We start from the raw sequence: 15,043 nt of genomic DNA, 5'->3' as shown, positions 1-15,043 counted from the left end.
CCTGTGTTCTCTCTTCTGCCACCATGTAAGATGTGCCTGCTTCCCCTTCTGCCATGATTATTAGTTTCCTGAGGCCTCTCCAGTCATGCAGAACTATAAGTATATTAAACTCTTTTCTTTATAAATTACCCAGTCTTGGGTATTTCTTTATAGCAATGTGAAAACAAACTAACACAAGACTACTACACACTTAGGCTATATGGTATAGCCTATTGCTTCTAGGCTAGAAACCTGTGCAGCATGATACTGTACAAAATACTGTAGGCAATTGCAATGCACTGACAAGTATTTGTGTACCTAAACATAGAAAAGGTACAGTTAAAAAAAAAAAAATTTGAGCGCGGTGAGTCACACCTGTAATCCCAGCTACTTGGGAGGCTGAGGTAGGAGAATCGCTTGAATGTGGGAGATGGAGGTTGCAGCAGGCTGAGATCATGCCACTGTACTCTAACCTGGGTGACAGAGCAAGATTCCTTATCTCAAAAAAAAAAAAAAAAAAAGGCCGGGCGCGGTGGCTCAAGCCTGTAATCCCAGCACTTTGGGAGGCCGAGGCGGGTGGATCACAATGTCAAGAGATCAAGACCATCCTGGTCAACATGGTGAAACCCCGTCTCTACTAAAACTACAAAAAAATTAGCTGGGCACGGTGGCGCGTGCCTGTAGTCCCAGCTACTCAGGAGGCTGAGGCAGGAGAATTGCCTGAACCCAGGAGGCGGAGGTTGCGGTGAGCCGAGATCGCGCCATTGCACTCCAGCCTGGGTAACAAGAGCGAAACTCCGTCTCAAAAAAAAAAAAAAAAAAAAAAAATGCTGGGGACGGTGGCTGGTTATCACTTAGCTACACCTACTTCTTAGCAATTCAAGCCCCTCCCATAATCCTAACCTTGTGACCTCTCATTGTTTGTCAGGGGTGGTTTTTGGTTCCTGAACAAGTGGGGGATTAGTTCTGGGAAGGAAGGACCTATAATTGTCCTTGCCTTATAGTTAAACTATAAATTCCTCTCATAGTTAGCTTGGCCTATGCCCAGGAATGAACCCGCAGCTTGTGAAGTTAGAAGCAAGATGGAAATAGCTATGTCAGATTTCTTAAGACTTTCATCATTTTTGCAAATGCAGTTTCAGTGACACTGGGAGCAACATGCATCCATGTCTGTTCAGTGGGTTAGAGCAGGGGTCCTCAAACCCTGGGCCACAGACCTATAGTGGTCTGTGGTCCAGTCTGTGACCTTTTAGGAACGGTGCCACATAGGAGGAGGTGAGCAAAAGAAGCTTCATCTGTATTTATAGCCACTCCCCTTCTCTCACATTACTGCCTGAGCTCCGCCTCCTGTCAGATCAATGCTGGCATTAGATTCTCATAGGAACGCTAGCCCTATTGTGAACTGCACATGCAAGGGATCAAGGCTGCATGCTCCTTATGAGAATCTAATGCCTGATGATCTGTCACTATCTCCCATCACTCCCACATGGGACCATCTAGATGCAGGAAAACAAGCTGAGGGCTCCCACTGATTCTACATTATGGTGAGTTGTGTAATTATTTCACTATATATTATAATGTAATAATAATAGAAATAAAGTGCACAATGAATGTAATGTGTTTGAATCATTCTGAAATCATCCTCTTCCATGTCCTGGTCCGTGGAAAAATTGTCTTCCATGAAATTGGTTTCTGATACCAGAAAGGTTGGGGACTGCTGGGTTAGAGGACATGGAGTGGAAGGCCTGAGAAGGAAGAGAAGAAGGTTCTGTGCCAGACTGGCTGTATTTAGAAGACATTTCATATTACAATCGTTTTTGCGTGCATTTTATTCCTCAGTACTATAAATATCATTGACAATGCTAAGTACGTTTTTGAAATATCTAGGCTTTGTAGATATTCAGTACCTGATATATATGTTAAAAGTGAAAGTAGAGGTTGTAAAATAATACAGTTTTAAAATATCTTTTTGTTAAAATTCCTTATGAAGTGTTGCTTGCAGGGAGAATGGCCAAACCACCTCTTGAGTAGTACACATTGTGTTTCTGCACTGTTTCAGGGAGGAGAGAGGAAAAGGACGTGCAAAGAGCTCATGCCAGTGTCCACAGTGAGGCAAGATTAACCATTGTTCCTTACTTCTGTACATTTTATTTTACTTTATCTGTGTATGTAAAGGATAAACAACACCTAACTCACATCATCTAGTTTTTCTAGATGTAAAGAGGTTGCTTGTGTATGACAAAAGTAGGGTTAGTAAATGAGTGTGTTTATACATTGTTTTAAAATTTCCAGAAAAGATTGTCTTCTGAAACTTTGAGCATTATTGACCACTGGGTTGATGGAGATGGGAAGAGTTCTAGGCCAGAATGTTCATATTTTAAAGACTCTTTAAAATTATAACTATTCTTACATGTGTGCAGTTTATTCAAGACTGCTGTGCATAGTGGACAAATTAACTCCTTATGTATGTTAAGTGTAGAGGTAGTAAAATATCAGTTTTTGCTAAAATTCATAGGAAATATTGGCTTTTGAAAATGGAATTGTTACATCACTTCTGTGAGCAGTATAGTATTGTCTCTACTTGTTCAGTGGTTTAGAGGAGGTAGGAGGGAAGGAATTGTAAAAAGGTAATGCCTAGTGTGTTCATACTTGGACATTGTCAGGAACTGTTTTTTTCTGTATGTTTTGTGCATTTTGTTTTGCTGTGTATACAGTGTATATAACGGACAAATGAGTCTGAATTTTGCAACGTTCAATCTCTAGATGTTAAAAAGGTTGCCAGTATATGCAAAGTACCTAGTAGAATTAGCGCATTTTATACACTTGGTGTTGAAATTCAGAAGCAAGCTTGTCTTCTGTAAATGACTTTTGGATATGAATTTGTTCAGCCATCTTTAAGCATTACACACCCTTATGTTTGTCCACTGGATTGAAGGCAGAGAGAAAGAAGTGAGGATGGAATGGTTCAAGGCCAAAGTGGTCATATTTAGAAGATCTCTCAGATTGTGACCCTTGTAATGTGTGTTCAATTTAACTGCTGTGTATACGGTAGACAGGTTCTGATATAAAATATCTAGTCTTTGTAGATATTCAGATGTGCCTGATGTTTTAAAAGTAGAAACAGAATGACACTTTTTGTAAATAGCTTTTTAAAAATAATGGAAAAGAGGCCAGGCGCGGTGGCTCACGCCTGTAATCCTAGCACTTTGGGAGGCTGAGGTGGGTGGATCACCTGAGGTTAGGAGTTCAAGACCAGCCTGGCCATTATCAAGAAACCCATCTTAAAAAAAAAAATAATAATGGAAAATATTGGGTTTGGAAGTATAACAGAATTGTTAAACCACCTCTGTGAACAGTGTACTCTCTGTATCATTCATTGGGTTGAGGGAGGTGGGAGGAAATTTGGAAAGATGTTTTGCTAGTGTGTACTAAAACATTTCAGCTTATCTATTGCTTTATATATTATGTTCATTTAACTTTTCTGTACTGTACATATTGTGTATGTACTGGACAAGCAAGTCTTAATTTTATAATACCTAATCTCTGGATATTAAAGAGGTTGCCAATGTGTGACAAAAATAGAGTTAGTAGGCCAGGTGCGGTGGCTCAGACCTGTAATCCCAGCACTTTGGGAGGCTCAGGCGGGCAGATCACGAGGTCAGGAGTTCAAGACCAGCCTGACCAACATAGTGAAACCCCGTCTCTACTAAAAATACAAAAATTAGCTGGGTATGGTGGCTGGCACCTGTAATCCCATCTACTCAGGAGGCTGAGGCAGGAGAATCACTTGAACTCAAGAGGCGGAGGTTGCAGTGAGCCAAGATCATGCCATTGCACTCCAGCTGGAGTGACAGTGCAAGACTCCAACTCAAAAAAAAAAAAAAAAAGAATTAGTAAACTAACATAGTTTGTTAAAAACAAAAAAATTGAGCATGTTTGGAGTTTGGCATTCTCTGTCATCAAATAAGGGCAGATTCATTAGCTTTCACAATCAGCAGAGTTAAGGGAAAGGCTGACCTCCTCTTAGTTGAGGAGCATGACTATGACAATGTCTACAGAGAAGGCTGCACCACCCTTGCATGGAGGTAGACAGAGTGAATACTACATTTAGAATGTAATTTCTAACTAGTTTCTATGTAACCTAGGGAAACTGGGTACAAAGCTATGAAAATTACACAAAACTCTATGAGTGCAATCAAAACCTCAAATTTTTATACTGGAGAGTTGCATCTTCTAAAGTTTATTATTCGGAATTCCAGTCCAATGATCTACTCTATGATAAAAAGTGTGTACAGTATATCTCCCTCACCTTGGACATTCCCAATTGCATTACATATTAAAGTTAATGAGAACCCAGTGATCAAGTCATGTAACTGACATTGTTGCTCTGATTTCTCTAGTGTTATTTCACCATGTAAACTTTTACCTCCTGTCATACTTAATGGAAAATATTAATTCTACATTCTACTGCTGTGCAGAATGCAGTTTGGAACAAAATTCTCTAACTTTAGTCCAGAATAGTTTTAAAGAGGTTATAACCAAATGACATGTAGGTCATAAAATTAAAATAAATATTCACAAAATACTTAAGTTCCTCATGAACTTCCACGATATACCATGTTTAAAATCTACCTCTTGGCACATTAAATGAATCCACTTGCATGTAAGAGTTAGCCAAACTCTTAAGAGAACACACTCCAGATATGAAGATTTGGGGCTCTATAATAAGTGATACCAAGCCATCCTTTCTTGCTATAAGTAGAACTCACCAGTTGCTAATTAACGCCATTGCTAGATCTTCAGTAAAACAATTTTATCTGCATGAAAGAAAGAGTTATGTTTCTTAGTCAGAAGGTTAAAAGTAAGGAAACAATTCAATTTGTAATTTGTATATGTGGAGAGTTTTGGCTTCATCTTTTCACTGACTTATTTTCTTCACATGTTTACATAAAGGAACAAAGTCCACATACTTGTGGGAGAGTAACACTGTCCATACCTCTATTAACTGGGTGTTTGAGTTTTGTCCTTTCTACCTAATACTATTATGTACAAAAAATTACATAAAGGGACAGTGTTCTCATATTTATTATGATACTATAATTTGTATGGTCATTAATTATTGATCATTTGAGTTCCTTCCAGCTTTTCATTTGTTTTGGTGAAATGATGATGTAAACTCTGCTGTACGCATTGCTTTTTATGATTTTGGAAAATTTCCTTGGAGTATACTCTGAAGATGAGAGATTAAAGACTACACATTTTTCTAGTTCTAATATTTTATTGCCAAATTGTTAAACTTTTCAAGAAGTCAGAACATCACCTTTTCTGGGTTCCTCTAACCAGATACTAACTTCAATTCCTGAAAACATAAACCTCATTAACAAGGTCCTTGTGGTCCTTGTGGCTTAATCTAGAAAACAGAATCCAGCAATATGAAGGAAATCCTGTTATATTTTTTAGTTTCTTGCAAGTGGCTGGGGTTTGAAGGGAAGAATGATTATGTCAATTATAGAAATAATAGGAATTATGGCCATAGAATTGGTGTTTCATCCCTGAATGCTCCTTCTCCCTGAGGTCTTTATGGTCTTCTAGAATTGATTTATGGAAACGCTTGTGTGCAGCAGTTTTTGAAAAAGTGTTCTGAAGCTCCAGCAGGTTGGTCTGAGGCTTGGCCACTCCAGCTCTAGGAATCCAACCAAGAATAGGTCTTGTTTCTTCATTGTTTTCCATGTTCAAGACCAACTCTTCTTCTGGCTTACTTAAAAAATGTTCTAAAGTGAAAGCTTCCGTGTCTCGTTTATTTTGTAAAATACTAGGTTTACTAAGGCTGATAGGGTTTGGACCCATATTATACTGATCACATAGGGGAGATTTAAGATTTTCATAGTGAATCCAGTGGTTTGGTTTACAGTAAGGTGTGGGATGGGTTTTTAATGACAGCTGTCTCCAGTATAAATCTTCTGTGTTTTTAGTATCTGTGATTTTTGGAAATGGCTTTATGTCGTAAGTGCTAGTCAGATCTTTTGTTGGGTAAAAAGATGGGAGTTCACAGGCAGACAACAAGCTCTGTTCTTCTATAATCTTCTCTTCAATATCCTGGTTTTTATGGGTCATACCGGCTGGTGTGTTATCACTAAGTGCCATCATTTCTTTAGAACTGGGTACAAAGGTATGAAAATTACACAAAACTCTAGGAGTACAATCTGGACAAGAACGTGGTCTTTCCTGGACAATAGCCTCCAGAGAACGCCGGTTCTGAATTAATCGGGCAATTCGTCCTTCCAAGGGTCTGGGAGGTTTTAAGACAGGATGAAATTTTTCTTGCTGTAGTTGTGGGATAAAAAGGAGAAAAAAATTAATCAGGGATATTGCCACAAATGGTAGGTGAAAAGTCATACCCATTTTCACTGTCTAAGTACACATGAGATGGGTGTAGAAGTGTACATTGCAACACTCTTTGATAGGAATTTAAAGATGTTAATTTAAACACTCTTTGATAATAATTTAAAGAAATTTGGGTCCAAATACATTTTCCTCCTTTACTGGTTTTAGCAAATGTGAAAAGGGCATGTTTTTTATTTAGCTATACAGAACTCTTCTATGTGGTAACTCTGCTTTTAAATTTCAAAGATATAAAGGAATCACTGGAATAAAACTTGTGTCCATCACTAACAGATGGCATTAGCAGTGTGTGCAGTTATTTAATCTCAGCCAAAATCTCCTTTCTTAGGCTAAAGCTAGTGCCCTTAAACCTTGGCTGAATCAGAATCATCTTCAGAGCTGGCATGAAATTTCTTTTTTTTTTTTTTTTTTTTTGAGAGGGGGTTTTGCTCTTGTTACCCAGGCTGGAGTGCAATGGCGCAATCTTGGCTCACTGCAACCTCCGCCTCCTGGGTTCAAGCAATTCTCCTGCCTCAGCCTCCTGAGTAGCTGGGACTACAGGCGCGTGCCACCATGCCCAGCTAATTTTTGTATTTTTTTAGTAGAGACGGGGTTTCACCACGTTGACCAGGATGGTCTCAATCTCCTGACCTCATGATCCACCCGCCTCGGCCTCCCAAAGCGCTGGGATTACAGGTGTGAGCCACCGTGCCCGGCCTGGCATGAAATTTCTAAGCTCCTAAGACCCTCCAAGATTGTGAGTCAGAAGGTTTGTAGTGGATGATAGGAAGCTCAATTTTCAACAAGCATCTCAGGTGATGGTGAGGCTGGAGATTTACTATGGTTTGAGAAATGCTGGTCTGAGGTGTCATGTCTGTGCTTCTTTGTAAGTTGTTTTATAAATATGAACTTGATTATGTCTCGTAACTGCAAACATAGTGTATTTACAGTGCTATTAATAGATACATGCTGGGTGGCGGGAGGAGGATGGAGTTGACTGGGAAGGGGCGTGAGGAGAGAACTTTCTCGAATGATTCTATGTTTTGATAGGGTTTGGTTACAAAGGTGTATGTCAAAACTCAGTGAATGCACACTTAAGATTTGTGCAATTGCACTGAACTTCATTTCACCTTAAAGAAAAAAAAATGCAAACAAATATTGAACTCTGGTTGATCATATATATACATGCTGAATGTTTAGGAGTGAAGTATACTAATCTCTGCAATTTAATCTAAAATGCATACAAATAATATGTTTTTATTATTTCTGGAGGATGGATAGAGGGATGGAAAGACCGATGGATGGTTAGAGAGATGGAAAGATGGATAGATTATGTTATAAAACAAGCATAGTAAGGCCGGGCGCAGTGACTCACGCCTGTAATCCCAGCACTTTGGGAGGCCGAGGCGGGTGGATCACGAGGTCAAGAGATCGAGACCATCCTGGTCAACTTAGTGAAACCCCTTCTCTACTAAAAATACAAAAAATCAGCTGGGCATGGTGGCTCATGCCTGTAATCCCAGCTACTCAGGAGGCTGAGGCAGGAGAATTGCCTGAACCCAGGAGGTGGAGCTTGTAGTGAGCCGAGATCACGCCATTGCACTCCAGCCTGGGCAACAAGAGCGAAACTCCGTCTCAAAAAAAAAAAACAAAAAAAAAAAAAAAAACATAGTAAAATGTTAGTGGTGGAATCTAGGTGGTGAGTATATGGGTGTTAATTATAAAATTATTTTTATTTTTCTGTATGTTTCAAACATTTTATAATAATATGTTAAAGTAAAAAAACTACAAAAGAATGTATGTATAATGACGATAGAATTGACAGCAGAGATAACACAAATGAGAGTGGTGAGAAAATAATCACTGTAGCTTCCATAAGAAAATGGACTTAGGAACATTCTTTGGGAAGCTAATGTGTTCATAGTCGGAGAATTTCCATACTGAGGTAACAAATTTGTTACAGTTTGAGTAATCAAATTTGAGTAAATACTATGATAAAAAGAAAAAACTCCAGCTCTTTGATGCGCTTTGTTAAATTTGTCATAAAAATTATCATACTGTCCAAGCACTTTGGAGGCCAAGGTGGGCGGATTGCCTGGGGTTGGGAGTTCAAGGCCAGCCTGACCAACATCGCGAAACCCCGTCAAAAAAAAAAAAAAAGAAAAATTATCATACTGTTCTTTGACCAGTAGTATCATATATATTCCTGTGTGCAAGAAGCAGTTTTTAGTGCTTTTATTTTATACTACTACAATAAAGTATTTCATACATTTTTTTATTACCACTAAAACATGTTTTCCCAGTCTATTCTTTATGATTTAGTCAGAAACCAGCAAGATTCACTAAAGCTTTCTTTTATTTTTATTTATTTATTTTTTTAAGATGGGGTTTCACCATGATGGCCAGGCTGGTCTTGAACTCCTGACCTCAGGTGATCCACCCACCTCGGCCTCCCAAAGTGTTAGGATTATAGGCGTAAGCCACTGCGCCCGGCCTAAAGCTTTCTTTTAAACTTCCAATTATCTTAGGTATATTTTATCTTGTTATTCATAAATATTTAAGAGTTGATTTGCTTGCACAATTATTTCACATATATTTGGCAAATATCTTGTATATAATGAAATATGTATTTTGTACATACCATACAGGGTCGAATCTCTGGAAATCTGGACAGTTGTTGAACACATCTGACAACATGTGTCATGTGTTCATCTAATATTTTCTTTTCTTTTTTTTTTTTTTAGAGATGGTGTTTCTCCATGTTGGCTAGGCTGGTCTCGAAGTCCTGACCTCAGGTGATCCACCCACCTCGGCCTCCCAAAGTGCTGGGATTACAGGTGTGAGCCACCGTACCTGGCCCATATAATATTTTCTATCCTTGGAGAATGTTCATTGCCAAGTTAAACATAAAAATCAATAAAAATCCTTTAGTGAATTATAAAGCACAGTCTCTAAAACTGCTCCTGGTGTTATGATTTTACATCACCTTAGGAAATGATGAAGCTAATGTAAAATAAATATATTCAGCTCAGTTTTTATTTTTCTTTAATTTTAATTTTTTTTTGAGACAGAGTCTCGCTGTGTCACCTAGGCTGGAGTGCAGTGGCACAACCTCAGCTCACTGCAACCTCCATCTCCCAGGTTCAAGCGATTGTTCCCACTTAGCTTCCTGAGTAGTGGGGACCATAGGCATGCACCACCACGCCCAACTAATTTTTGTATTTTTAGTAGACACAGGGTTTCACCATGTTGGCCAGGCTGGTCTTAAACTCCTGACCTCAGGTGATACAACTGCTTCAGCCTCCTGAAGTGCTGGGATTATAGGCATGAGCAACCTCACCTGGCCTTCAGTTCCCACCACCCCCAGATGGAGTTCTGCTCTTAAGTCTAGGCTGGAGTGAAGTGGCGCCATCTTGGCTCACTGCAACCTCCACCCCACTCCCCTGGGTTCAAGCAATTCTCCTGCCTCAGCCTCCTGAGTAGCTAGGATTACAGGCGCCTGACATCACGCCTGGCTAATTTTTGTATTTTTAGTAGAGATGTTGGTGAGACCAGGCTGGTCTCGAACTCCTGACCTCAGGTGATCCACCCGCCTCAGTCTCCCAAGGTGCTAGGATTACAGGTGTGAGCCACCATGCCTGGCACAGCTCAGTTTTTAATGTGTTCAAATTGAAATAATCTTGCAGTTGTTTTTCCATGTGTTTTTCACAATTTACATCTTTTTAAAATGTTAATTTTGTTTTCAAAATTTGTAGTCGTAGAGAATAAAATTTAGGCCGAAAACAAAACAACACATATGCAAACTATTAGGTCATTTCAGGTCATTTACATAATTAAGCCAACAGATTATACCTTTGCTCGTTAAAGGGTTTGTTTCTTCCAGGCTATTTCACATAATCAATTTAAAAGTCTCTATTGATATCTACAGAGAATGTATTGGCTTTTAATTGTAATTCAGGCAGCTCTCAATTATTATGACCATCAGGAGGAAGCCTTTATCTCTTCAAAAGCCATGGTAATGTACAAGATATATAAATATGCAAGATATATAAATATGCAAAGATATATAAATATGCAGGCGGGGTGGCTCACGCCTGTAACCCCAGCACTTTGGGAGGCCGAGGCAGGTGGATCACGAGGTTAGAAGATCAAGACCATCCTGGCCAACATGGTAGAACCCTGTCTCTACTAAAGATACAAAAATTAGCTGGATGCAGTGTTGCATGCCTGTAATCCCAGCTATGAGGGAGGCTGAGGCACGAGAATTGCTTGAACCCAGGAGGCAGAGGTTGCAGTGAGCTGAGATTGCACCACTGCACTCCAGCCTGACGACAGAGCAAGTCTCTGTCTCAAAAAAAAAAAAAAAAAAAAAACCACACAGACACACACACATATGCAAAGATCTCATTAAATTAGTTAAATTCTTTTGTAAACTGCTTCTTTTGTAGAAAATCTGTTAAAAAAAAAAAAAAAAAAGGCACTCTGAAGAAGAAAATAAATCTTGCTTGTTTTTCCAAATAGCAGACAAGGTATTCAAACCAGTTCAAATCAGCTCAGAATTCACTTCTAAAATGAGTTAAAATTTCCCTTTGCTAGTTTGGTTGCCAATACCCATGACCCAAAAAGTGGCAAAGCAAGAAGCCCAGTGCTCTCCCCGCAAATGACTGAGAGTTGACTGCAATTACTTACAGGCTCTGGGTCAAATCCTATCTGTCCTGATAACTCTGCTACCACCTTTTCATGGTAATCATCCAATTCAAGGGGATCCATGGGCCCCAGACCTTAAATGAAACATCATCTTATTATTTTGTTAGGGTGAAGGAAAAAAGGCACTTAAGTTACCCTTTATAGGAAAACTTACCCATTCCCTTTGTAATACAACTAGAACCAATAAAATGAAAAACAACCTTACCTCCCAGCTACCCATGAAGAAAAATTTAGCACCCACCTTAATTCCTATTACTTAGGATTTAAATATTTAGATTGACAAACAGGCAAAAATATGAGAAGAAAAAGCTTGTCATAGCATTTGTTAAACATTACAATTTTGTTCCAATTTTTACTTGTCTGAAAGTGAACTCATACCTGTAAAATCACGAGTGTATGAAGTGAGCCAGTGGGACCGCTCCAGATTTCTCTGTATGTTGGCTTCTTTTGCAGAGCAAATAGGGTCCCACGAGTTTAAAGAAGTGTTAGGAGCGAAGGTTTTTGGAGGTTTTGGGTAGAATACTGGTTTATTTTTCTCAACACCTCTAGGAAACTAAAATATGAGCATAAAAATTACTGCTGTTAATGTCATCTAGTAGAATAAGAGCTGATTCATCATCTCAGCAGGAAAGAGGCAAAGGAAATTCCAGGCTGAAGTTAGATACTGTTTTTTTCTGGCATTAATTACTAGTTGATTACTAATTGCTATAATTGGAACCATATGCAGATTTAAACAAAATATTCTATCAAATAAATTGTAAGGTCTTTTCTAAAGTCTTTTGCCTTAGCAGGGACTTCGATAATGTGTATAGGAGAAATGTCCCTGAATACTCTTACCTCCAGTGAAATTTTATTAGAAATACAAAGGGCTCTGAGCTGCTCTTTTGGTTAAGTTTAGTCAAAATTGTGTGCCTTCTACTTTTCCTTCCATGCCTGAAATGAACCATTTGACATCTTTTATGAATTTCCAATGAAGTTTAAATCATTCAAATTCAAATAAAATTTTCATTCTTCAGAAATAACTATAGAATTTTATTTTATATTTTCAAAAGGGCTATGCATGTAAACATGAGTGAGTAAATGAGTTTCATTGCAGTGTTTTTGGTTACTTAGAAATTCACCGTTCCTCAGTATCTCTCTTATGTGTGATACTTAATATTTACTGAGCACCAGTATGTGCACAGTAGCGTCTGGAAACAAGCAGGGATCCGAAACAAATCTTGCCATCCAGGAACATATCGGCTAGTAGGGGAGATAAAGCTTGAAACACAAATGACAAGAAGATTTTAAAAAAGTAATCCTTCATCATAAAAGGAGTAAATATACTTTTTTTTTCTCAAGAGAGACAGGTTCTCACTCTGCCACCCAGGCTAGAGTGCAGTAGCACAATCATAGCTCACTGAAACCTCTAACCCCTGGGTTCAAGTGATCCTCTGGCCTCAGACTCCTTGACAGCCAGGACTACAGGCCTGCACCACCACTCCTGGTGTTTTCTTTAAGAAATACGTTTTGCAGAGAGAGGGTCTCATCATGTTGCCCAGGTGGGTCTTAAACTCTGGACCTCAAGTGATCCTCTTACTTCAGTCTCTCAAGCGTTAGGATTATAGACATGAGCTACTGTGCTCGAACATGAGACAAAATTATTTGAAAGTTCAAAGGAGATAAAGGAGATGGGGAGGTTTGGGAAGGATAACATGAGGAGAAATGCCATATTAGGTGATGGGGGGATGGAGGCAGCAAACCACCTTTCCATGTAAGTACCTATGCAATAACCCTGCATAATCTGCACATGTACCCCAGAACCTAAAGTACAATTTAGAAAAAAAAAAGAAAGTTCAAAGGAGGGAGAGGTTGAATCCAGCTGAATGGGGAAGTGGAGCTAGGAAACGGGGGGAGGGAGGACACAAGAGGGCATGTCATGTTATACGCAGAAACTGGGCCTTGAATGACATGCAGAGATGTGACGGCCAAAGGAATAGCAGGAGCGGAGATATGGATAGTGGTGGCAAGTGTAGAACTAGCATTTCTTGGACATTACACTGCTGGGCACCCTCACACCCAGGCCCACCCCTAACACTTGCAGGGGCTGGGATGAAAGTACCAATGGAAGTCCATATTCCATTTGCCTAAATAGTTTAGTTTGGAAATCAAGTAAATAAATGTTAAATAAAATATGTTTCATTCACCTGCTTTGACAAAATATCTTTGGAACAACCTGGAAGACCAGGTTCAAATTTGGACTTCTTGGACTACTTTGAGTTCTGCACTGGGACAGGGTAGCTCAGGAAGAGCCAGCTACTGGCCCCCAGCCTCAGTGCCCTGGCTGCTTTCTTTACCCGCTCCATTTACCCATCACCTCACTTCTAGCAAACAGGCATGCAGTCATGTCTTGGCGACTCCTTTGGCCATGAGGTATATACCAGCTTTGCAGCACTGTCAATGCTTGGGAGGATGGACTTCAGGAAGAAACCCAAAGAAGGGCCTAGGACTGGGTTCAAAGCCATTTGGTAAGGGAATTTGTGGTCTGAGATCATGGTCAGGGGAGGAGACAGGGGAGCATGGGCTCCAGATGAACATATCCTCTTGCTCCACAGAAAGGGCCACAGCCAGAGGAAGGCCAGAACTGGGCCCTCTAAAGTATGGGGCCTTCTAAAATTCCTGGGTCTCAGGGTTATGCTATTCATAGCAACCCTGTGAGATTGGAGTGATTCCTATTTTACATATAGAATACTCATGGTAAAAGGCACTACTACCCCTATAAACCTTTAAAAAATATACGGCTTACTTATTCAGGGAGAAAGAAAGCCCCCTTTGATCTCCTTATCTTTTTCATTATTTGCAGAGCCAGCTTACTTGGAAATAAGAAGGATTTTTTTTTTTTTTTTTTTTTTTTTTGAGACAGAGTCTCGCTCTGTCACCCAGGCTAGAGTCCAGTAGTATGATGTTGGCTCACTGCAATCTCTTAACTCCTGGGTTCAAGCGATTCTCCTGCCTCAGCCTCCCGAGTAGCTGGAACTATAGATGTGGGCCTGTTGTATTTGACCGAATGTAGAAAGTTATCACAAGACAAAAGTATGCCAGATTGTAGGGTCATTTATTATGCCGGCGACCACAGAGGACTCACGTCTCTCCAACCTGTGGTGGCAACAGGAGGGTGCCACGATTTTTTATACCCGAAAAACCACCTTGGGAGTGGGGGTGAGGGGCGGGGATGGGGATGAAAAGGCTTCAGACATTCCGAGGGCTAGTGGATTCTGTAAATTACCTCCTGGGCAGAGATGAGGGTGGGGGTCTCCGGACATTCCAAGGGATGGGGACTTTTGTCATTCCGTTTGTTACTTAAGTGGTTTACAGAAGTCAAGATATACATTTGTTTACACATTATCTGGTTAAGGTGGAAATCACAGACCTTAGTTACTTATTACAAGCCACAGGAGCCAGGATGGAACTAGCTTGGGCTGCTTAGTCTGGCAATTGCCGGTAAGCAAAGGCTAGCAATTCTGGCAGTTACTGATAAGAAAAGGTAAACAGCTTTACATAGTTTTGAGGAACAAACTGGCAGTTCTATTCACAGAGGCCAAGGACAGTAGTTATTGTAAGGAGAATGGGGCAGCCATTTCAACTTATCTAAAAACAGTTTTGCATTTTATAAAATAGTTTTGCTCTGGTTCTGGCTCTAGGCCAGCACAATATCACAGGCCATCGTGCCTGGCTCATTTTTGTACTTTTAGTAGAGACGGGGGTTTCACCATGGTTGGCCAGGCTGGTCTCGAACTCCTGACTTCAGGTGATTAGCCCGCCTCAGCCTCCCTAAGTGCTGGGCTTACAGGCATGAACCACCATGCCCGGCCAAGAAGGACTTTTAAAAAAATACTGTTCCGCCGGGCGCGGTGGCTCAAGCCTGTAATCCCAGCACTTTGGGAGGCCGAGGCGGGTGGATCACGAGGTCAAGAGATCGAGACCATCCTGGTCAACA

The 15,043-nt window shown here is 40.1% G+C and overlaps 1 protein-coding gene across 2 annotated transcripts in view; it reads right to left on the bottom strand.

Moving 5' to 3' along the window:
• Positions 1-4,182: 4,182 nt before the first annotated feature.
• Positions 4,183-15,043, bottom strand: part of CUNH7orf31 (chromosome unknown C7orf31 homolog) — a 58,366-nt gene continuing 47,505 nt past the window's right edge. For both annotated transcript variants that reach the window (XM_032286964.1, XM_032286963.1), the window contains exons 8-10: positions 11,446-11,620; positions 11,050-11,141; positions 4,183-6,303 (exon numbers count right to left, since the gene is read on the bottom strand). In XM_032286964.1, coding sequence (XP_032142855.1) covers positions 5,482-6,303; positions 11,050-11,141; positions 11,446-11,620 — 1,089 coding nt within the window. In that variant the 3' untranslated portion in view covers positions 4,183-5,481. The remainder of the gene's footprint in view (positions 6,304-11,049; positions 11,142-11,445; positions 11,621-15,043) is intronic.

The sequence above is a fragment of the Sapajus apella genome, unplaced genomic scaffold (genome assembly GCF_009761245.1).
Source record: "Sapajus apella isolate SASKATOON/1434 unplaced genomic scaffold, GSC_monkey_1.0 scaffold19, whole genome shotgun sequence".
In the NCBI taxonomy this organism is placed as follows: domain Eukaryota; kingdom Metazoa; phylum Chordata; class Mammalia; order Primates; family Cebidae; genus Sapajus; species Sapajus apella.
The sequence above is the reverse complement of the archived record's forward strand: the minus strand, read 5'-3'. Positions and strand labels throughout refer to the sequence as shown.